At 45.4% G+C, this 23,463-nt stretch overlaps 1 protein-coding gene across 1 annotated transcript in view; it reads left to right on the top strand.

Moving 5' to 3' along the window:
- Positions 1-23,463, top strand: part of FAM184B (family with sequence similarity 184 member B) — a 157,865-nt gene that overhangs the window by 52,891 nt on the left and 81,511 nt on the right. The window contains exons 2-3 of the mRNA XM_030922890.1: positions 19,930-20,682; positions 21,740-21,875. Coding sequence (XP_030778750.1) covers positions 19,930-20,682; positions 21,740-21,875 — 889 coding nt within the window. The remainder of the gene's footprint in view (positions 1-19,929; positions 20,683-21,739; positions 21,876-23,463) is intronic.

A 23,463-nucleotide genomic window follows, 5' to 3' on the forward strand; every position in this document is an offset into this window, starting at 1 on the left:
AACCTCAGACATATTACCCAGCTTCACCACACCTTGGTTTGCGTATCTGTAAAACTGGGGCAATAATGAGACTTACCTGATGGGATGCTCAGAAGGATCACATGAGAGAAGGTATAGAAAGATGCTGCCTCAGTGCCTGCCACCTTGTAAACCCTCAGAAGTATTAGTTTCTGATATAATGATTAACACTGTTGTCAAGATCATCACCACCATCATCATCTACTGATGTTTTTGTAAAACTGGTTTGCTCAGCTTCCCAGGTTTAAGAAACCAACTATGAACAGTCACCCATCCTTAATAAAACACTCTGGGATTCTCTGTACATCTGTTGGCCACAGGATGAGTTTGGCACTGTGCGTAGGTATATGTCCTAAAGAGACCTGCTGCCTTTGCATTTGTTCTGGTTGTAATGTCATTTGCAGAGTGATTGAGCATGGCGTTCCTTGCACTGTGTTCCTGCACATTCAGCATCCTCTCAGGAGCCAGAATACCTGAAATGAGATAGGGAGCAATGAGGAAAAATGAAAGGTTGGATAGAGAAGGGTTTCTTTTTCACGTTTGTCATCCTTAGATTTGCTTTTTGACTATGAAAAAAAAACTGCCAATGACAGGGGTCTAAGGAAGAAGCCTTGAAAGTTACCATTAACATGAAAATCTTCCCCTTTTAATAAAATACAATATTGGACATAGAAAAAGCTACATGTTGGTTCATATCATGTCTGGGTTTAAAAAATACTTGTAAAATTTCCTTTGATCATTTTAATTGAACATTCATTGTAGGAAATAAGAAAATGAAAAAAATGAAAAATTTTTTAAAAATTTAAATCCACTGTAATCCCATCACCCAGAGGTTACTACTAACATACTGAGATACCTCCTCTGAGTCTGACATCAGCATTTCTCTCAACTCTCCATGGCAGCATTTGCCCCTGCTCCACACCTGGGCTCAATTTCCACAGCACTCTTCCTTCCTACTGCCCCTCAGTTCCCGTCCTCTCCACCCTTCAGGACACCTGCTTTCACTGCAGCACCTGCACTGACTGCCCCGAGAGAAGGAGTCTACAAGCCCTAAGCTCTCCTAGGATGTGTTCTCGTGTGCTGTTGATACTTTAACTCGCAGCAGTCGAAACGTAAAGATCTCCTGGTCCAGCACTTTCCAGAATATGTTCTGAGGCATGTTAATTTTCACTGTAATTTTTTTTAAGAGACAAGGTCTCGCTCTATCACCTACGTTGGAGTGCACTGACATGATCATAGCTCACTGCAGCCTCAACCTCCTAGGCTCTAGCAATCCTCCCATCTCAGTCTCCTGAGTAGCTGGGACTACAGGTGTGCTTGTGGATGGATGGATATGCAGTGTTGGCCCTGATCCTCTTCCATCAGCAACACAATGCTCAGTTTCATCCTTATCGTCACTACCTTCAGCATCATTGTCATCGTCATTATGACCATCATTCCTGGCTAATTTTTTTTAAATTTTGTAGAGACACGGTCTCGCTTTATTACTCAGGCTGGTCTCAAACTCCTAGATTTAAGTGATCCTCCCACCTTGGCCTCTGAAAGTGCTGGGATTACAAGTGTGAACCATCATGCCTGGACTCATTGTAATTTTACTTTTAAAAATAAGAACTCAATGGCCAACTGCTGGGGTAAAGACAGTTAAGCAAATGTCTTTATAACAGAGCTAACCAAACACTCCCCAGGCTTATTTTACCCTTTGTCCCTTTCATTCCCTTTGGGAAATATCAGGTTAGTTTGACCATTTCATTAGGCGATATGGTTTAACTCTGTGTACCCACCCAAATCTCATCTCGAATTGTAATCCACATATGTCAAGGGAAGGACTTGGTGGGAAGTGGTTGGATCACGGGAGTGGTCTTCCCCATGCTGTTCTCATGATTGTGAGTTCTCATGAGTTCTGTTGATTTGAAAACGAAGGAGTTCTCACAAGATCTGATGATTTAAAAGTGGCAATTTCCCCTGAACTCACTCTCTCCCCTGCCACCTTGTAAAGAAGTTGCCTGCTTCCCCTTCACCTTCCACCATGATTGTAAGTTTCCTGAGGCCTCCCCAGCCATGTAGAACTAAATTAAATTAAATCTCTCTTGTTTATAAATTCCCCAGTCTCAGGTAGTATCTTTATAGCAGTGTGAGAACAGACTAATACATTAGGAAAGGAAACTTAGTTTTCTCAGACAGACTGTAGGACTTGCCTAATGTCACACTGCTTGAGAGGGACAGAGCTGGGTCTTGGGACTCAGGTCTCTTGTTGGCTGGCCTGGTGCCTCCTCTGGTGTCCTGCAGAGTCTTCATCCTGTACCATCTTTCTGCCTGGAGGTTTCGCATGATGCTGTGTATGTACGTGTCCTTCTCATGTCCTATGTGAGAGTAGGGACTGAGTCCTAATCTTTTGTTCTGTCTCCTCCAGTTCTGAAGTTGGTGTTCAGTGAGTCACACTGTGTTTACTCAGAAGGGTCAGGAATGTTGGCTGTAGCATGTATCTGTTCTTACTGACACAGCATCTGTGTGTGGCTTGGCACCAGGTTTCTAATTTCCTTTGAGATACTGAGCAGGTACCCTGACTCAGTCTTCATTCCGTGTGATTGTGGCAGGTCAACCCCATTCTCCTGAATCCCATGCAACCTGAAATTAGCCAGTCAGAATATTCTATCTCATTGGCCACAGGGATCCATCAGCATTAGATCCATGACCCTAGCCAGATGGATGGAGTTAGCTTTGAAGCTTTTGTTGGAACTGTTGACAAAGAGGAGCTCTCTTTCCTGGAACATGCTAAGCTGGGAAAATAAAATCCTGAAGCTGCCTGTGACTGCCTTGTCAAGAGCCTACCAAGGAATAAAGTGAACTCAGAGGAAAGCAAAACTATGGGATGGGGAAAGGTAGAGTCAAAATGCTATCTTTTGGCCGGGCACAGTGGCTCAAGCCTGTAATCCCAATATTTTGGGAGGCCAAGATGGGTGGATCACCTGAGGTCAGGAGTTCAAGACCAGCCTGACCAACATGGTGAAACCCCATCTCTACTAAAAATACAAAAATTAGCCAAGCATGGTGGCACATGCCTGTAATCCCAGCTACTCAGGAGGCTGAGGCACAAGAGTCACTTGAACCCACGAGGCAGAGGTTGTAGTGAGCTGAGATCACGCCAGGGCACTCCAGCCTGGGCAACAAGGGCGAAACTCTGTCTCAAAAAAACCAAAACCAAACAAAACAAGAAGACATCATTTAAGAGCTCGTGTCTGGAGCTAGCCCTGGCTTTGGGCTTTTCAGGTATATGAGCCAATAAATTTCCTTTAACCCAAGCTAGTGGATTTGGGAATCTGGTTTTGTATAGAGAAGAGTTTTAATTAGTAAATTCATACATATATGGGATTTGGTTGCTAAAACATAATGATTTTAAAAGAAATCTCACAGAATTTCACTGGACAAGAAGAATCTGGCCAAGCCATGCTGAGAGGGCATTATGCCACAACTCCTGGGCCTTTCTTTTTAAAAAGCCGAGGAAAGACTTTCAAGAATATGTACTAAATGCCACTTTCTGCCTTCCAGTACTGACAGACGATATACGACTGGCTCAGGGAACTCAGCCAAGAAAAAGGGAGCCTGTCAACGTTAGCGAAAATGGAGATGACTTTACACTTAGCCCTATTATCCAACCCACACTGGCAACTTCCCAGACTCTCACCTTCAAATGTGCTAGTAGGAGGGTGTGTGACCCTAAAGACAGCTACCAGATTTGAACTGAGTGAAAACAGCCCTAGATTCAGGACTTGACACATATTTGGTGCTATTAGATGTTTGTGAAAGAGTAATTTCCATTACTTTTTGACGTTGGTATCTGGGATGAGAAAAATTGCATTTCTTAAATATGCTAAGTGGGGATAATAATTACATGCCTCTTTTTCCCAGGCAGCACCGCATAAATCCACTTGCACATAACACATCTGAATGGTGTCCCCTCTCTTCAGACAGAATTCTTCATTCATTTTTTCATCATTTATTCACTCATTCACTTACCATCTGCTGAATCCTGGACCAGGGTTCTGCTTTGTAGTGAGGATACAGTACTGAGGAACAAACAGTCCCTGCTAGTTCCTGTCCCTGAGGACCTGCTGTGTGCCTGCACATTGCCTGACCCTATGTTTGCCATTGGCACACAAAGGTGACTAAGTCATGACCCTGCCTCACAAAGCCAGCAGGCTCTGCAGTGATGAGTCCCCCAGAGACCAGGCCTTACCCTCAGCTATGTGGAGGCAGATAGAGATTGAGAGCCACTCCTGGGGTGGATGAGGAGTCTCCACGGAGTATTGAGCAAGAGTGTCTTGTAGTCAGCCCTTCGATTTAGAAAGAACACTCTAGCCAGGCCAGGGAGAGAAGGGACATAGAATACAGGAGTCCTAGAAAGGGTGGTCTGGAGGAAATGATTCCAGAAATATTTAGGCAGGACAGAGAGCAAGCTTGCCCTCCACTTTACAAAGCCAAATCTTCTTACTGTTGTTGTGACGTTCATTCTCAGAAGAGCTTTATGAAAGGTTGAATTCAGGAGCTCATTTCTGCAAGCGCAGAGTGCCTGCAACCACATGGCTTCTGTTGTTTGCGCCGTGTAGTTCCCTGCCTGCTGGATGGAAGCTCCAGGTAACACCTCATTACATCAGCAGCAGCAAGACTCTCTTAAACTCTTTTCCTCCATGGAACCAAGTTTCTGGTGGAAGAGACAACACATTTACTGTCATTGGGCTGCTCAGACTAAAACAGACCAATTTTGATTTCTCTCCAACCAGGTGGACACAGCACAGCCAGAGCCAAATCCCTCAAGGGAGGCCTCAGGACTTGGCCCTTCCTTGTCAGGATCTGTTTCTCCTCCCAGGGCTATGTCCCGGGCTTACGTACTTGTGGATTAACTGATGGAGAGTATTTTGATGGTATATCTTTAGCCTTAAAAAAATAAAACTCGATGATAATTGAACTGCATGTGCATCATAGAAAAATTAGGAAACGCATAAAAACAAAAAGAAGAAGAGAAATTGATCACCTATAATCTTACCATCTAAAGATAACCGCGGTCATGTTTTGGCATATTCTTGGTCATGTTTTGGCATATTCTTGGTCATGTTTTGGCATATTCTTGGTCATGTTTTGGCATATTCTTGGTCATGTTTTGGCATATTCTTGGTCATGTTTTGGCATATTCTTGGTCATGTTTTGGCATATTCTTGGTCATGTTTTGGCATATTCTTGGTCATGTTTTGGCATATTCTTGGTCATGTTTTGGCATATTCTTGGTCATGTTTTGGTGTATCCTTGACCTTTTCCTTTGTCGATACATATGCATGTGTGTGTAAGAGTGTGTGTGTGTGCATGTGTGTAATTTTGTTTGTTTGCCTCCCTCTTTTTAAAAAATTTCATTAGCTTCAGGGGTACAAGTAGCTTTTGATTACATGGATAAATTGTATAGTGGTGGCAAGTGTGATTTTGAAACAAACTTGGAACAAGATTTTACCTTGTTTAAGAGAGTCTTGCTGCCCCGGATGTGATGATGTGCTACCCGAAGCTTCCATCCAGCAGACAGGGAACCACAGGGCACAAACAACAGAGGTCATGTGGTGGCAGGCACTCTACGCTTTCAGAAATGAGCTCTTGAATTCGACCTTGCATAAAGCTCTTCTGGAATGAACATCACAGCAACAGTAAGAAGATTTGGCTGTGTAAAGTGGGGGGCAAGCTTGCTCCCTGTCCTGCCTAGACATTTCTGAAATCATTTCCTCCAGACCACCCTTCCTAGGACTCCTCTATTGTATGTCCCTTTTCTCCCTGGCCTGGCAGACTGTCATGGACTGTATACAGATGCCACTGAGGGCATGAGTCAGAGACAAAAGATGGCTGTGGACTTGACCCAGTGTGGCACTTCCATTTCTGATGTTCAGCTTAAGTGAGCAGCATCTGACCCATAACCCATAAACTGAGAATTCAACCGAATCTTTAGCAAAACTACCTGCTGCTACACTCGAGGCCACGTGCAGTCAGAGCACAGAAATTCAGCCATTGCTGGGATGACAATTGGCAAAGGTGACCTGAGTATCATAAATGGATGTTTGGGTTTTGACGGTGTTGTTTGGACAATAATATAGAACTTGGAGCATACTGTTTATTTGAGGATTTTGCAGAAGCTACAATAAATGAACTAGAAAATAGTTAAAGAAATTTTTCTCTGCTGAGTATAGTGGCAAAAGTAAAAATTCATTTAGAACAAGCATTCAATATATTTATATTTATCATGCTGTGGGGTTTACCTTGTAAAGTTGTTTGGTGAACCGGAAAGTGCTATGTAAAAATAATGGTAGCACACATTGTTATACTATTCATATGGAAAAACGGATATGCATGTCTATTTAGATCTGCACACAAAAGCTGCTTTCAGGATTTGAATATGTAAAATCGGCATCTAAACAGGTGAACTTGAAGAGCTGCTCTGTCTGTGTTAGAATTTTTGGAATTCCATTTGTATGCATGATTATAGGGTTTGATGCTCCTGCTTGGATTAATTCTCTCTCAAAATATTTTCTGTGAAAAGTGTTAAGATTTATTTGTATTGTTTTTATTCATTAAAAAATATCATTCACACATACATGTATCTATTAACCACATTGGCCAAACAAGGGCACTTTCCAAAAACCTCTAAGCAAGTCATTCAAGATTTGAAATAAACAAGATGATCCCTTTCCAGACCCACATCTTATGCAGTGCGGAGACTCCCTGGGAGAGAGTCCAGGCCTGTGTTCTGTGTGAGGGTTGGACTGGGTCTGTAAATGGAGGGGATCTCATTAAGAACCTTCCTGGGAGCCCACCCTCATCTTTCAGCTAAGTCTCAGGCTAAATTGGTTTGGAGAACAGTTGGGTTTCAATGACTCAGAAGCTGATGTCTCACAGTTCAATGCCATGTGCAGCTAGGCGCCTAGCAACGGCTCTCTGATGAGCAATGATGAGATTTTAATTAGCGTTTTGGATCTATCTAGAAATCCATTCCAAGCTCATTTGCTGGAAAGAGCCCAGCCTTGTTTGGGACCTGTTTGAGGCTGTTTTCTTAAAGGAAGGTTCGGCAACCACACGACCTCTGCTCTCCCCAGGCCTCTCAGCACCCAAATCCAGGGCTTCCTTCTGGCAGTTTAGTTAGTCCTCTTTTCTGACTTGGTCCCCAGAACACTAAAGCTCCGCTCTGTGTGTAGGGATCTGAGTCAAGAACAGTGACTGTGGCCTTTTGGTGTCCCACAATCCCAGGAAACTCTGCTTCCCAGTAGAAGTGGGATAGCCATCCCCTCAGTCACGCAAGCTGCAGAATCCTCTGCACTCTTCCCTCTCCCCCTCTCCACACCCAGCGAGTCACTGGCCCTGCCACTCCTCCTCATGGGCTCTCTAGCCCAAACTCCCTCCCCTGGCCCCTTTCTCAACTCTTCGCATCCAGATTGCTCTCTGCAACGATTCCAGAGATGCAGTGTTATTCCCCCTAGCTCCCAAGAGGCCAAATCTCGTGAGAGAAACCTCCTGCATGAAACACATACCACAGGTCTCCAAAGTATGCACCCATCTGGCTTTCAGATCTTAGGCCCATTGCAAGGGAATGTTAAAAATGCAGATCTCGGGACCTCCCCCAGACTCTCCACATCAGGCTGTCTGGGGCAGGGCCTGGGAGTCTGCATGACAAACAGGACAAAATCAGCACTCCCTAACATGGATGCTGGACTTGTGAGTGTCTGACCCCTGCCCACCTGTCCAGCATCGTGTCATGATGCGCTCCTCTTCCCTGCCAATGCCCTTCGCCCCAGCTCTGCCCCGGAGGACGCCCGTTGCATGTCCTCACAGTCTACTCTATGTCATGCCTTTGCGCTTCTTCCTGCTCTTGGTACTTCCCTTACCAGTAGTTTCTTCTCCTTCCTGTCCACCTGGCTGACATTTGCTCACCTTTCCAAACCCAACTTGGGTATCCTCTGCACTCGGATGCCCTTTCTGCTAGGGCGAAGAGAATTTTTATTCATTCAACAAACATTAGGCTCCTTTCCATGAGCCAGCCACTCTTTGGGGATCTGGTAGTGAACTCTGCAATCTTTTTCACCTGCATGTAATTTATATTTCAGAGAGAAAGATAACCAAATGGAATTACTGGATCATATGAAATTCTATGTTTAATTTCTTTTTCTTTTTTTTTTTTTTTTTAGACGAAGTCTTGCTCTGTCACCAGGCTGGAGTGCAGTGGCTTGATCTCAGCTCACTGCAACCTCTGACTCCCTGGTTCAAGCAATTTTTCTGCCTCAGCCTCCCGAGCAGCTAGGACCACAGGGGTGTCCCACCACACCCAGCTAATTTTGCATTTTTAGTAGAGACGGGGTTTCACTATGTTGGCCGGGATGGTCTCAAACTCCTGACCTCGTGATCTGCCCGCCTTGGCCTTCCAAAGTGCTGGGATTACAGACATGAGCCACCGCATCTGGCCCTATGTTTAATTTTTTGAGGAACCACCATACTGTTTTCCACAGTGGCTACCCCATTTTACATTCCCACCAGCAATGTAGAGGGGCTCCGGTTTTTCCACATCCTCACCAACACTTGTCTTTTTGTGCTGATAGCCATTCTAATGAGCATGAAATGCTATCTCATTGTGGTTTTGAGCTGCATTTCCCTAATGATTAAAGATGTTGAGCATCCTTTCATGTGCTTATTTGTTGATTCTAAAATTTTCCATGTCAGCAATTGAAAGAAGGGAGTTGCTGTGAAATGAGATGAGGAATATTGTAGGAAGAGCAGGTATTAAAGGAAAAATCCAGAATTAAATTTGAGCTGCAGGTTCAATATCCAAGTAGAGATATTGGTAAGCAACAGAATACACGAGTCTGATGTTCAGGTGGCAAGTCCAGCCTGGTCATATACATTTGGGAGTCATTAGCAAATACAGAATGCATTCAATCATGGAATTGAGTGGTATCCCAAGGGAATTTTTGCAAAAGAATAGAAACAGTCTGAGGCTAACGCTCTGGGGCACTCCTATGTGAAAGCTGGGAGTTGAGGAGGATGTAAGTAGGCAAAGAGATGAGAAGGAGTGGTCAGCAGTCAGTAGGAGTATGTAGTATTGTGGAAGCCAAGTGAAGACAATGTTTCAAGAAGAGGGAATGATTCATTAGCTCTAATGCTGCTGAAAAGTTGAACAGATGAAGACTGAGAACTGGCTATTGTTTTAGTAACATGGAGATCACTAGTGACTCCGATGAGCTGTTTGAGTGGATTAGTTGGTGTAAAAGCCTGATTGGAGATAATTCAAGAGGAATAGGGAAGTTGAGAAATTAGTAACAATGGTTATAAAGAGTGTTTGAGGAGTTTGCTATAAAGGGGTGTAGAAAAGGCTGGGCGTGGTGGCTTATGCCTGTAATCCCAGTACTTTGGGAGGCTGAGGCGGGCAGATCATGAGGTCAGGAGATCGAGACCATCCTGGCTAACATTGTGAAACCCTATCTCTACTAAAAATACAAAAAATTAGCCGGGTGTGGTGGCGGGCGCCTGTAGTCCCAGCTACTCGGGAGGCTGAGGCAGGAGAATGGCGTGAACCCGGGAGGTGGAGCTTGCAGTGAGCCAAGATTGCGCCACTACACTCCAACCTGGGCAACAGAGCGAGACTCCATCTCAAAAAAAGGGGTGTAGAAAAATGGAGAATGTAGGGTTAAAATAAAGATTTTTGTTCACGATAAAAATTACAGCACATTTATGTGTTGATGGGAGTGATCCAGTAATGGTAATGAAGGAGAAAAGGGTGGGGGGTTACTGGAGCAATGTGATCCTTTTCTCCCCTGTGCCTTTCTCTGCACCTCTGCAGACTTCTAGCAAAGTACTTGAAATACCTCTAGACAGTAGTCCCTTTTTTCTGTGGTTTTGCTTTCCAAGGTTTTAGTTACCCAAGGTGAACCAAGGAAGGTCTGAAAATATTAAATGGAAAATTCCAGAAATAAACAATTCATAAGTTTTAAATTGTTTGTTGTTGTGAGTAGCATGATTAAATCTTGTGCCATCCTCCTCTGTCCCTCCTGGGATGTGAATCATCCCCTTGTCCAGAGTATCAACACTGTAGGCCCTACCTGCCCATTAGTCACTAGTAGCTGTCTCGATTATCAGATCAACTGTCGCAGTGCTTGTTTTCAAGTAAGTAAGCCTTATTTTTACCCCATAATGGCCCCAAAGCTCAAGAGCAGTGATGCTAGCACATTGTTATAATTGTTCTATTTTATTACTAGTGATTGCTGTTAACCTCTTATTGTGCCTAATTTATAAATTAAGCCTTATCACAGGTATGTACGTATGTATAGGAAAAAACATAGTGTCTATAGGGGTTGTACTACCCAAGCTTTCAGACATCCAGTGGGCATCTTGGAAGGTATCCCCCTCAGACAAGGGACGACTACTGTACATACAAATTGGCTTTCTTTTCTATCTCACTTTGTGTATTAGGCAGATGTTCCTGCAATAATGCTGTGTAACAAACAACTCTAAATCTCAATGGCTACAGCAGTGAGTTATTTCCTGCTCAGCTTCGCTGCTGTTCAGCTGCTTTCAGCTGGGTTTGGCTGAGCCAGTTGCATTCCACACTCTGGGGTGGGGTCCAGCCTGCTCCATGCCTCTCATTCTGGGACCCATGGGTACCCAGCACAGGCTTTTCTTGTAGCAAGTGGTAGAAGTGCAAGAGGGCAAGCCACAGCACATAAACATATCAAAAGCCTTTGCTTGCAACAAGTCCACTTGCATTCCCTTGGCCAAAGCAAGTCACACAGCCAAGTTCAACATCAATAGGGAAGACAAATAAATGCCATCCACAGACCATTGCAAGGAAGGGGAAAGTAAGGGGGAAGATTATTATATGGACAAATAATATAGTCTGCCACACTCTACTACCCGATAAGCCCCTCAAAAGAATGGTCTTATTTGTTCCGTTTTTCCAATGCCGAGTATCATGCTAGGCATATAGGAAATGCTGCAAAACCATTGAGTGAAACCATATTACCAGCTTTTTTTTCTAAACAAGGTAAGATTCTACTCTTTCAACTTTGGACCCAGAAGGATTTGGATTTGAATCCCAGCACTCTCACTTTTTAGTTCAATGACTTCTGGCAGTAATACCGATAATAGTAAAAATCATAACTAATGACATTTCTTAAGTGCTTAAGAGTGCTGTGAAGCGTTTTTGGTTCATAATGTCATTTAATCTCCAAACAACCTCTCCCCATGTCATGGATAAGGTAACTGAGACTCAGGTTCAGTAACTTACTGAAGGCCACACAGCTAGAAAAAGGTGGAGTTCTATTATATTACCCCTACGTATGAAGTTAGCCTCATCTGTAAAATAAGGCTAAGCACAAAAACATTCACTTTGTAGAATTGTTATTAGGTTGGTTTAAAAGTAATCACGGTTTTCGCCATTCCTTTTTTGACTACCACGATTACTTTTGCACCAACCTAAACAGATTAATTGAAAAGACACATGTAAATTATCTGGCCCAGTGAATGTCATACTCGGGGCCCTCAACAGATATTATGTCCTTTTTTTTTTCATTTTCATTTCAATTCTGATTCCTGCTGCTCAACTTGATGAAAACTTTCATCAGGATCTGATGTTCAAAAGCCGTTAATTAGAGCCTTGTTAAACCTACAACACTCAACCTCTACGACCCTAACAGGCCTCTGCTGAAATCTCCTCTGAAGTCAATGCATCAGCAGTGGATTTCTAAAACTCTTAGGAAGTCGTTTTGACTTGCTCAGAATTTCTCTTGGCTGCTGAATTATTTATGTGCTTTGATGGATTCTGAAGTCAGCCTCCCCCGTAGGAGGTGGGTTTATAAATGAGGCCTGGAGCAGTCTGATGTTCCAGTCTAGAAAGTGGTGAGTGAAAGCAAGCAAGCAGATGGCAGAAGATCTGCCAAGCAACCTGTGAGGCATGAAGCCCAGGAGAAGAGCGGGCCACTCAAAATCTGCTCAATGATTTCAAATGCTCAGAACAAGCTGGAGGAGATTGTGTCTCTAAAACATGGGACCTTTCCTTTGGAGGAGATGGGGTGAGAGAAGAGGGAAGGAAGAAATGTTTAATAAGTACGTATTACGTGCCAGACACCTAAGATATATATAATCCTATTTGATCCTCACAAAAACCGGGCCTGGATTCTCTCTATTTTACAGGCAAGAAAACTGAGGATTAGAGAGGTGAAATAACTTGAGCACATTTTAAAAGATAAGTTCTGGGCAGTGTGCGGTGCCTCACGCTGATAATCCCAGCACTTTGGGAGGCCAAGGCAGGTGGATCACCTGAGATCAGGAGTTCGAGACCAGCCTGGCCAACATGGTGAAACACCATCTTTACTAAAAATACAAAAAAACTAGCCAGGTACGGTGGCATGCACCTGTAGTCCTAGCTACTCAGGAGACTGAGGCAAGAGACTTGCTTGGACCCAGGAAGCAGAGGTTGCAGTGAGCCAAGATATCACCACCACACTTCAGCCTGGAAGACAGAGGGAGAAAATAAGATAAAATAAAATAAAATAAAAGGTAAACTCTGGTATTGAGAATGCCAAAAATGCAAGGCTAAAGATGAGCTGAGCAGGGGATTTGAAGATGTCAACAAGAATGTAATTGAAATGATTGACCATGAGGGACAGGCTAAAAAAGGACAGATGTTGAGATGAAAAGAGACTGTCAACCTGGGAGAGGGCTGGGCGCAGTGACTCACACCTATAATCCCAGCACTCTTGGAGGCTGAGGCGGGCAGATCACTTGAGCCTAGAAGTTCGAGACAAACCTGGGCAACATAAGGAGATGCTGTCTCTAAAAAATAAAATGAAATAATCATCCAGGCATGGTGGTATGCACCTGTAATCCCAGGTACTCAGGAAGCTGAGGCAGAAGGATCACTTGAGCCCAGGAGGTCAAGGCTGCAGTGAGCCATAATGACACCACTGCACTGTAGCCTAGGACATAGAGAGAGACCCTGTCTCTCAAAAAACAAACAAACAAAAAAACCTAGGAGAGGAAAAGGGGTCAAGCTCAGAGAACACGTATAGAGTGAGGGGAAGGGAGTGGAGAGGGTGGAAAAAAGAGAGGATGTGGTAAGAGTAAGCACATGTCCCAGGGAGTAGTCCCAGGAGTGCCCTTGCATGGTCAGTCGTGAGCACTTTCACATGTCCCCACATTGCACAGGAAGACACACTGGATGCTTGCAGGCATTCTCAACATTCTTTGAGCTAGTTTTATGACACAAGATGGCAGGTATCTTGTCCTCCTTCCTCTTTCATCTCTTCCTGAGGCTCCTGTATTAATTGTGAAGATGAGTTTTTTAAGGCCAGGTATTGGAATTTTATTAGTTGCATTTATAAGCAAAAAAGCAGACTTCAGGCTTACTGGCAGAGATGGAAAAAAGAGTAAAGAAAATGTTGCTTAATAACAGTGAAATGAGAAACATGTCAATAATCTCCCACAGAAACGACTTAATGGCTCTCAGGAGGAGGCAGAGAAATAAATTATAGCTTACACAATGGCACATGAAGCAGCCAAAAATTAAAATGTGATATCTCTTTTTTTTTTAACTGACAAGTAAAAATTGTATACATTTCTGGTTTCAGCATGATGTTTTGATGTATGCATATGTGATGGAGTGGCTAAATCAGGCTGTTTAACATATGCATGACCTCACATGCTTATCATTTTTGGTGATGAAAACACTTAAAATCTACTCTCTTAGCAATTTTCAAATATACAGTGTATTGTTATTAACTGCAGTCACTGTGCTACATGATAGATCTCTTGAACTTGTTCCCTTAACTGAAATTTTGTGTCTTTTGACCACATTAATCTCATTTTTTGTTTGTTTTTGTTTTTTGAGACAGTGTCACTCTGTCACCTAGGTTGGAGTGACAGTGGCATGGTCTTGGCTCACTGCAACCTCCACCTCCCAGGTTCAAGTGATTCTCCTGCCTCAGACTCCCAAGTAGCTGAGATTACAGGTGCGCAGCATCATGCACAGCTAATTTTTTAATTTTTAATGGAGACAGGGTTTCACCATGTTGGCTAGGCTGGTCTCAAACTCCTGACCTCAAGCAATCTGCCCACCTTGGCCTCTCAAAGTGCTGGGATTACAGGCATGAGCCACTGCACCTGGCCCCAACACTAATTTCCTTAGGTACAGAAATAGCATCATCTCCAAAATCTATTATGAAGTTTAAAAAAATCAAGGTGCAGATGAATATGTATGTGTATAAAAGACGGTGAAAATATGTGATATGGAGTATATAACATAACATTCTTGTTTATGCACACACTATCCCTGAAAGGATATATGAGTAACCTGGGCAGAGGGGTGAGGAGAAGGGGAGGGAAGGAGCCATTTACCAGATTTCAGCCTAACAGAACAGTTCGGGCAGATCCTTGGTGTCCACAAGGGATACCACATTTTGTTGGATTTGGGGACTTTGGTTGCCAGATACTGTGGCTCCATGTAAATATGCCAAAGTGCCCTTAGACATTGTGAGCCCACCGTGTGGTACCCTCTCTGCTACCCCCACCCTGAATCTGATTTTGTGTTAATTTTGGGTGGGCACCTTGGAAACTTGCCCCTAGATTTCCTCCAGATTCATCCCATGCGTGTTTCCTTTTAGCTGATTTTGCTTTGTACCTTTCACTGTCATAAATCATAGCCCTGAGCACGGCTATATACTGAGTCCTCTGAGTCCTCTAATGAATGGTTAAACCTGGAGCTAGTCTTGGGAACCCTGAACAGATACTAATAGATGCTGTTACAGATAAATGCCAAGATGTCAGAGGCTCAGCATGGTAGTTATTGATGTAAAGATCGATGACATGTTCCTGAGGGAGTAGGTGGCCTTCCTGGTCCTTCAGGGCTCGGATGCCTTCCATCTTGAACTCTGCCTTCCTCTAAGGCCTCTGACTCCTAATTAAGTTTGCAGATGAAAAAAGAAACTGTAGAAAGAATATGAGCCCTTCTTAATTTCCCCACATTGGCCCCAGCATGACACACATCACCCCATCTACCCAAATTTCGTTGGCAATCACCAGGCATAGGACCTCACCTAAATGCAGGGAGCTAGGAAATGGGGCCTCTGCTCAGTGGCTGCTCTGCAGTAGCTCTTCGCGTGGAAGGAAAGCGTGAATCCTTGATGACTTACAGTAGCCCCACAGCAGATACTTACTATGAACCAACTGTGTACTCAACTTTATACCAAGTACTATTGAGCAGCCCAAATAAGTGATATTGTTCTTATCCATGTGCAGCTTGACATGGAAAAGGGGATTGGTCACCCCAAGGAAGAGGAGGCAAGGCCCACTTTTTTCTGGGAAGTCTTCTTTCCTCCCAGACCGCTTCCTCTGTGTTTCCATAGTAACTGGTGATGAATCCTCTCCTAGCACTCATCGCAGGGCATTGAAACTTTCCACTTTCATGTTTGACTCTCCTACTGAATTGTAATATTTCTGAGGTTGCAAATTGAGTTGTCTTATTGGCCAGCATGTAACCCCAGTGTCCAGCACAGATCCTGCCACATCCGAGATGTGCAGTGAATCCGCGAATGAATAAATGACTGAGACGGTGAGATGCAGTGTAGCACCAGGCGCAAAACGTTACTCAAACCTTCTTATCTCTGGGACTTCGCAAAAGTTACTGAACTTCTCTGAACCTCAATTGCTCAGAAAAATACCAAATTTCAGGGTTGCCATGAGGATCCTCTGAGATTAGGAATGTGTATATAACACCTATCCCTGTGCTAGGCACATAGTAAATTTGATTAAAATGGTATTTGCTATTAACATAAATTATAGCCAATGGGAAACCAATTTCAGCTTCCAGATATATTCTTGGATGGAAGTCACTAGGAGGTCACAGAAATTAACAAAAGTGGCCAAATCCTGTGCACAAAGTGATGAGAGGGAGGAGTTTTGGAGACAGCACTTCATTTCATTGTGGGATCTTCCTGGAAGGACAAAGGGACTTCCTTCTCCTGTCCGTGACATGGTTCTCAAAGTAGTGCTTATTCTCCCAGGGCTTCACAAGATGTCAAACTCATCTCACACCTTGAGTTACATTCTTCAAGATAGAGTTCTCACTCCTTTATTCACTCATTCGCATAGTAATTTTTAGAGTATCCACTTGAGCCAGCCACTGAGGACAGAGAGTAATGAACAAGGAAGACCAAGCTTCTCTCTCCTGGAGCTTACATTCTGGTGAGGAAGACAGACAAAAAACGGATAGCTGTATCAGACAGAGACAATGAAAAATAAGATCTTAGGCTGTGTCCTGGATATACATACACTCTTTCTTCAAGATCTGCAGCCTCCAGGTAAACCGTTGTTAAATCTATTACACATGTCACCTCTAGTGGTGCCATCTGGCCTTCAATGATGATTTTATAATTAACGCACACATGCACAGACACATAGGCACCCAGTGACACCCAAAACTTCCTCTCATATACTATTCCCGATTGGTCTATTTTCTATTTCACGATTATCTAAGCCTCTAGTTTTTGACTTTCTTATTTAAAGCCATACAAAGCTTTTTTTTTTTTTTTTTTTCCTAAACTCTATGCTAGGAAAGCCTGAGTGTGAAAGCTCTTCCCTGGTTGATGGGGGGCCCCGACTTGCTCAGCCTCCCCCAGGCTCCCTGATGTTGCCCTGACTTCCATCAGAGAACTCAAGACTACAAGGAGTGCAGTTTGAAAACCGTGGGTGAATCAGTAGTAGAAACCTGGCAATGAAGTTAGAGTCTAGTTCAATAGACAGCCTCATGGATAAGGAAAAACCAGCAACCCACAAAGGCTAAAAGTGAATCCGTGTGAAAGGGGGTGGTGGAGAGTCTTCAGGAAAACTGTTCTGATTGTAAATGCCCCAGGGAGCCAGTGTCGTGTTTGGCATCTGACTCCACGGCGTCTACACCAGCCCAGCTTCTCTTGCATTGTTCTCAGTGAGGATATCTCATGTGGGGTTCACCTTGCCCTGGACTTCTCAGTCTTTGACTCCCTTATCTCCAGTGATCTTTTTCTCTACTTGGCCTCAGTCACATGCTCCCTTTGCCATGTGGCCTTGTCATCACCAAAAAACTGCTTCTGCTCCATCTTTTCAGCATGTTGGCCCTTGAAAATACCTTGTCTTCTCTTTCTGTCACACCCACCAAATAAAACTCCAACTCCAGATAACCCATCCATCCTTCCTGTCCTTCTTTGAACTCATTCAGATGAACCTGACTAAGGAAAATCTCACAGTATAGCAGAGAGAACCGTAACTCAACACGGCCTCTGATGCCACACGGTAACGTAGACCACTGGCTTCCCCTTCCTAAAAATGAATTCACAGCTTCTCACACCTCACACCTCTATGCTTTCTTCCTGTCCTTCAACTCAGCTCACTGTTAGTAACCTTGTCTCATTCCACTGAGAATGTAGAATTAGCCACCTTCTCATGTCTACAAGGTGAGAGCTCCCTCATTCACCTGTCCCAACTGCCACACACCTGTCTCCACCTCTTCCTTCCATCCTATCCCCATGAGGATGTGTTCTTACAGCTCTTAAAACCAATCTCCGCGGGGCGCGGTGGCTCAAGCCTGTAATCCCAGCACTTTGGGAGGCCGAGACGGGTGGATCACGAGGTCAGGAGATTGAGACCATCCTGGCTAACACGGTGAAACCCCATCTCTAAAAAAAAAAAAAAAAAAATCTCTGTGGTACCCTTCTCAGGGATTTTGGCCCTTTATTATCTACTGTTATTCCTGGGGCTTCAACTTCTGTTTGTTTTGGTTTTGAAACAGGGTCTCACTCTGTCACCCAGGCTGGAGTGCAGTGGCATGATCACGGCTCACTGTAGCCTCAATCCACCTGGCCCAAGTGATCCTCCCACCTCAGCCTCCCAAGTAACTGAGACCACAGGCATGTGCCACCATGCCCAGCTGGTGCTGCTGCCACTGCCGCTGCTGCTGCTGCTGCTGCTGCTGCTGCTGCTGCTGCTGCTGCTGCTGCTCCTCTTCTTCTTCTTCTTCTTCTTCTTCTTCTTCTTCTTCTTCTTCTTCTTCTTCTTCTTCTTCTTCTTCTTCTTCTTCTTCCTCCTCCTCCTCCTCCTCCTCCTCCTTCTTCTTCTTGAGACCGTGTCTCACTCTATCACCCAGGCTGGAGTGCAGTGGCGCAATCTCTACTCACTGCAACCTCTACCTCCCAGGTTCAAGCGATTCCCTCAGCCTCCCGAATAGCTGGGAGTACAGGCGCCCGCCCCATGCCTGGCTAATTTTTGTAGTTTTAGTAGAGACAGGGTTTCACCATATTGGCCAGGCTGGTCTCAAACTCCTGACCATGTGATCCGCTGCCTCGGCCTCCCAAAGTGCTGGGATTAGAGGCGTGAGCCACTGCACCCAGCTTTTTTTTTTTTTTTTTTTTTTTTTTGTAGAGACAGGGTCTCCCTATGTTGCCCAGGCTGGTCTTGAAATCTGATGCTCAAGTAATCCTCCTGCCTCAGCCTCCCAAAGTGCTGGGATTACAGGCATGAGCCACTGTGCCTGGCTTCAACTTCTGTATTCTCCCTGAGGTCATTCCCATCATCCTACAGATGTGTTCTGGAATCTCTCATCAAGGAAACAGCAACAAAACCCTCCTGACTCCACCTGCCTCATCTGTAGCTCAGGTTCCCTCCTCTGAGCACCAGACATTTATCTCTGTGCCTTGGTGCCGTCTCCACTATTATGTCAGGAGGCACATCAAACTTACTATGTCCAAATTAGACTTCTCGACTTTCTTCTCCTTACCTGTTCTACCTACAATTTTTCCCGTTTCAGGAAACACCAACCTGTGGCTCAGGTCAATATCCTAGGAGTCATTCTTGATTCCTGGGCTTCTCACTGTGCTCCTGTCTTCCTTCATTCAGTTCTTCACACAGCAAAGAAAGCATTCTTTTTTTTTCTTTTGTGTTAAAAGTGGAAGAACAGACATCCTTGTCTTGTTCCTGATCCTACGAGGAATGCATTTAGTCTTACACCATTGAGTATGGTGTTAACTGGGACTTTTCCTAGATGTGCCTTATGAGGCTGAGAAGAGTCCCTTCTGTGCCTTGCTTATTGAGTAAGTTTTTTAATCATGCAAAGATGCTGCTTTTCAAGTTATACTGGCCTTTTTATATATCACTCTGTCCAGTTTTTTTTTGTTTGTTTGTTTTCTTTTTTTGAGATAGAGTTTCATTCTTTTTGCCCTGGCTGGAGTGCAATGGCGTGATCTCGGCTTGTTGCAACCTCCGCCTCCTGGGTTCAAGTTATTCTCCTGCCTCAGCCTCCCAAGTAGCTGGGATTACAGATGCATGTCACCACGCTCAGCTAATTTTTGTACTTTTAGTAGAGACCAGATCGCCATGTTGACTAGGCTGGCCTCGAACTCCTGACCTCAGGTGATCTGCCTGCCTCTGCCTCTCAAAGTGTTGGGATTACAGCCATGAGCCATCGTGCCTGGCCTCTGTCTAGTTTTCTAAGTGTTATGTTCGGGGGTTTGCATTCCAAAGTGTTCCTTCTGAACAAATGAGATGACATCACTTCTCTGCTTTAAAACTCTTCCGTGGATTCCCACCGTACTGCAGAGGTCCCCTTTGGAATTCGGCCAAAGCTGCCCTCTCTGGGGCCTTTGTGCAACGTCACCCCTTTGCTCTGCTCCCAGCCCAAGTCCTTCCCTGTCGGACTTTCCAGCTCTCTCACTGGCTTCTCCTGGGAACAGTTTCTAATAAATCCTCTCCACGCAAATCCTCTTCTCAGGTGCCGCTTGTTCAGATCAACCGCCATGCAGGAGAAGCATCTCTGGTCTCCTCAGCCCTCCCACACCCCAGCCCCCTCGCCCTAACTGGGCTCTGTTGATTTTCCTGCAGGTGATTTATACCCTGAACACCCGCCAGGATGAGGCTGAGGCCAGCATGGAGGCGCTGCGGGAAGTGCACCAGGAGGAGCTCCAGAATGCGGTGGCAGAGACCAAGGCCAGGCTCCTGCAGGAACAGGGCTGCGCAGAGGAGGAGGCCCTTCTCCAGCGCATCCAGGCCCTGGAGAGCGCCCTGGAGCTGCAGAAGAGGCTGACGCAGGAGGCGCTGGCTGAGTCGGCCTCCTGCAGGCTGGAGACCAAGGAGAGAGAGCTGAGGGTGGAGGCGGAGCACGCCGAGAGGGTCCTCACGCTCTCCAGGGAAATGCTGGAGCTCAAGGCTGACTACGAGAGGAGGCTCCAGCACCTGACGAGCCACGAGGCTCCCCCGCGGGGCCAGCTGCCCCAGGAGAGCCCTGATACCAAGTCAGAACCAGGCCAGGGCCCGGAGATGCAGGAGGTCCTGCTAGAGGTGCAGCGGCTGCGAGTAGAGAACCAGCAGCTGAGCAAGGACTATGCCCTCAAGGCCGAGGAGCTGCAGGCCACCTACGAGCGGGAAAACGAGGCCATCCGGCAGGCCATGCAGCAGTCGGTGAGCCAGGCTCTGTGGCAGTGGCAGGAGAAGGAGTCGGACCTCCGCAAGAACTTCCAGGTCCAGGAGTCGGCCCTGCAGGCTCAGGTCCGGAAGCTGGAAGGAGACCTGGAGCACAGAGGCCGCAAGATAAGTGACCTGAAGAAGTACGCCCAGAAGCTGAAGGAGAGGATTCAGGTAAAGCAGCATCTCTTCTTAAAACCCCAAAGGGGATAAATCAGCAGGGCTGCTTATTGTGAACCTGCTATAGGTCAGGCAATGTGCTAAACACTTGCTTTCTAAGGAGGTGAGCCCTGTTATCTCCATTGAATTCAACTACATTCATTCCACACAAAAAAATAGATATATATTTGTTTGTGTATTTTTGAGACGGAGCCTCACTCTGTCTCCCAGGCAGGAGTGCAGTGGCGCGATCTCAGCTCACTGCAACCTCCACCTCTCAGGTTCAAGCAATTCTCCTGCTTCAGCCTCCCTAGTAGCTGGGAATACAGGCGCCCACCACCACACCCAGCTAATTTTTGTATTTTTAGTACAGGCGGGGTCTCGCCATGTTAGCCAGACTGGTCTCCAACTCCTGACCTCAGGTGATCCGCCTGCCTCAGCCTCCCAAAGTGCTGGGATTACAGGCTTGAGCCACTGCGCCCCGCCTACAGATATTTATTGAACACTGACTATCTGCCAGGCCCAGGGCTATGGGCAAGGCACACATAGTGAGTTAGACTTGGTCCCTAATGTTGGAGAACTTGGAAACCTACAGTCTACAGATGAGAAGCTAAGACCGAAATTGAGAGGCTTAAGGACTAGCCTACATTGGCACATGGCTATTAAGTGTTTGAACTCAGGTCAGCCTGATTCTATAAACCCCGTTCGTTTCATAGCAACCTGCCTGCCCTAAAATCCCCAGGAGTTTGTGTTTATATAGAGCAGAATCATTGATGATTCAGTTATGTGAACCCCACAAAAGCACAGAGCCCCATCTCTAAAAGTAGAAGCAGTTAACATTTCTAACACTCCCCGAGCATTTTTTTTTTTCCACTTTATCTCATTTAATCCTCACTAAAGGAAGGCCAGAGGATGAGGAGTGATTTGATGAGCCCTGGGTCACTGAATTCCAAAGACTCAGGGCTTCTGCTGTGCAATACCCGCCTTTCAGGTCTGATGGCTATTCTATGTACACAGGATGTCTCTATACAGAGCTGTAACCAGAGAAATGGGACCCTTGCTGTCTGTTTAGGACCTGGATGTGCAGCTTAAGGAGGCTCGACAGGAGAATTCAGAGTTGAAAGGCACTGCAAAAAAACTTGGGGAGAAGCTGGCTGTTGCCAAAGACAGAATGATGCTGCAGGAGTGTCGTGGGACCCAGAAGACAGGTGAGATGCCCTGGAATGATTTCCTTAAAAGACCCAAGGTTAGCTGCCAGCTTGGTCTGGTGCTACTGGCAGCCTTACGCCTGCTAAGGGAGCAGAGAGGAGGGGCAGGGCTGCTTGATCTGACCTGCCTGGTGGGTGAGACCAATCCCTGCAGGGTACAGGTGAGCTGATACCTACAGCTGCCTCACCTGGATCTGGCTCAGATTGGACATCTAAAAGGTGTGATGTGAAAGGACCACTTGCCCCCAAATATTTCCCCACGAGGCTCACCACAGTGCCTGAAATTCTTAGTACTGACTCCCTTCACCCCCTACCACTTACACAATGCTTTATGCTTTTAATATCATTTAACACAATTATGCTATTGAGTCTTTCCAATAATTTTGTGTGATAAGTATTGTCAATCTGGTTGGGCAGATTGATGGTGGCTCATGCCTATAATCACAACACTTTAGGAGGCTGAGGAGGGAGGGCCACTTGAGCCCAGGACTTTGAGACCGGCCTGGGCAACATAGTGAGACTCTGTCTCTATGAAAAAATTAAAATTAAAAAATTAAACACAGGCCAGGCCTGGTGGCTCATGCCTGTAATCCCAGCACTTTGGGAGGCCAAGGCAGGTGGATAACCTGAAGTCAGGAGTTCGAGACCAGCCTGGCATACATGGTGAAACCCTGTCTCTATTAAAAATGCAAGAAAATTAGCCAAGTGTGGTGATGGGTGCCTGTAATCACAGCTACTTGGGAGGCTGAGGCAGCAGACTCGCTTGAGCCCTGGATGCAGAGGTTGCAATGAGCCGCAACTGGGTCATTGTACTCCAGCCTAGGCAATAACAACAAAACTCCCTCTCAAAAAAGAAAGAAAGAAATTAAATATAAAGTATTGTCTTGAAATTTGGGGCTCAAGTGATCCTTCCACCTTGGCCTCCCAAAGCGTTAGGATTACAGGCGTTAGCCACCACACCCAGCCCAAAAAGTATTGCCAATCTTTCATGTTACAGATGAAGAAATAAGACCAAGAAAGGATAAGTGACTGGCTCAAGGTCAGCCAACTGGTTGGTGATAGAGCTCTCGCTTGTATCCAAAAATACATGATTCTAAGTGCCTTCCCCTAGGCCCCTCAACAGAAAGCTCCTGACACTGGGACACTGTCAAAGGCACAAAACCTGGGAGCTGCCTTCAGGGAGCTCATGGGTCTGTACCTTACAGCCCACAGCATGCTTTGGTATCATAGACATGGCCCAGGCAGCAGACGAATAACGTGCATGGGAAAGAAGCCACCGCGGGGCAGAAAGGTGCAGAGAAGGTGAGGTGCTGGTTCTGGAGAAACCAGAAAGGTGCAGAGAAGGAGAGGTACTGGTTCTGGAGAAACCAGAAAGGTGCAGAGAAGGAGAGGTACTGGTTCTGGAGAAACCAGAAAGGTGCAGAGAAGGAGAGGTACTGGTTCTGGAGAAACCAGAAAGGTGCAGAGAAGGAGAGGTACTGGTTCTGGAGAAACCAGAAAGGTGTTGTGGGTTTCGAGCAGAGGTCTCAAAAGTGGTATATGAATACTTTAGAGAATATGGGAGGAAAACTTAGTTATTCTGCTTATA

Source organism: Rhinopithecus roxellana, chromosome 2 (genome assembly GCF_007565055.1).
Source record: "Rhinopithecus roxellana isolate Shanxi Qingling chromosome 2, ASM756505v1, whole genome shotgun sequence".
In the NCBI taxonomy this organism is placed as follows: Eukaryota; Metazoa; Chordata; class Mammalia; order Primates; family Cercopithecidae; genus Rhinopithecus; species Rhinopithecus roxellana.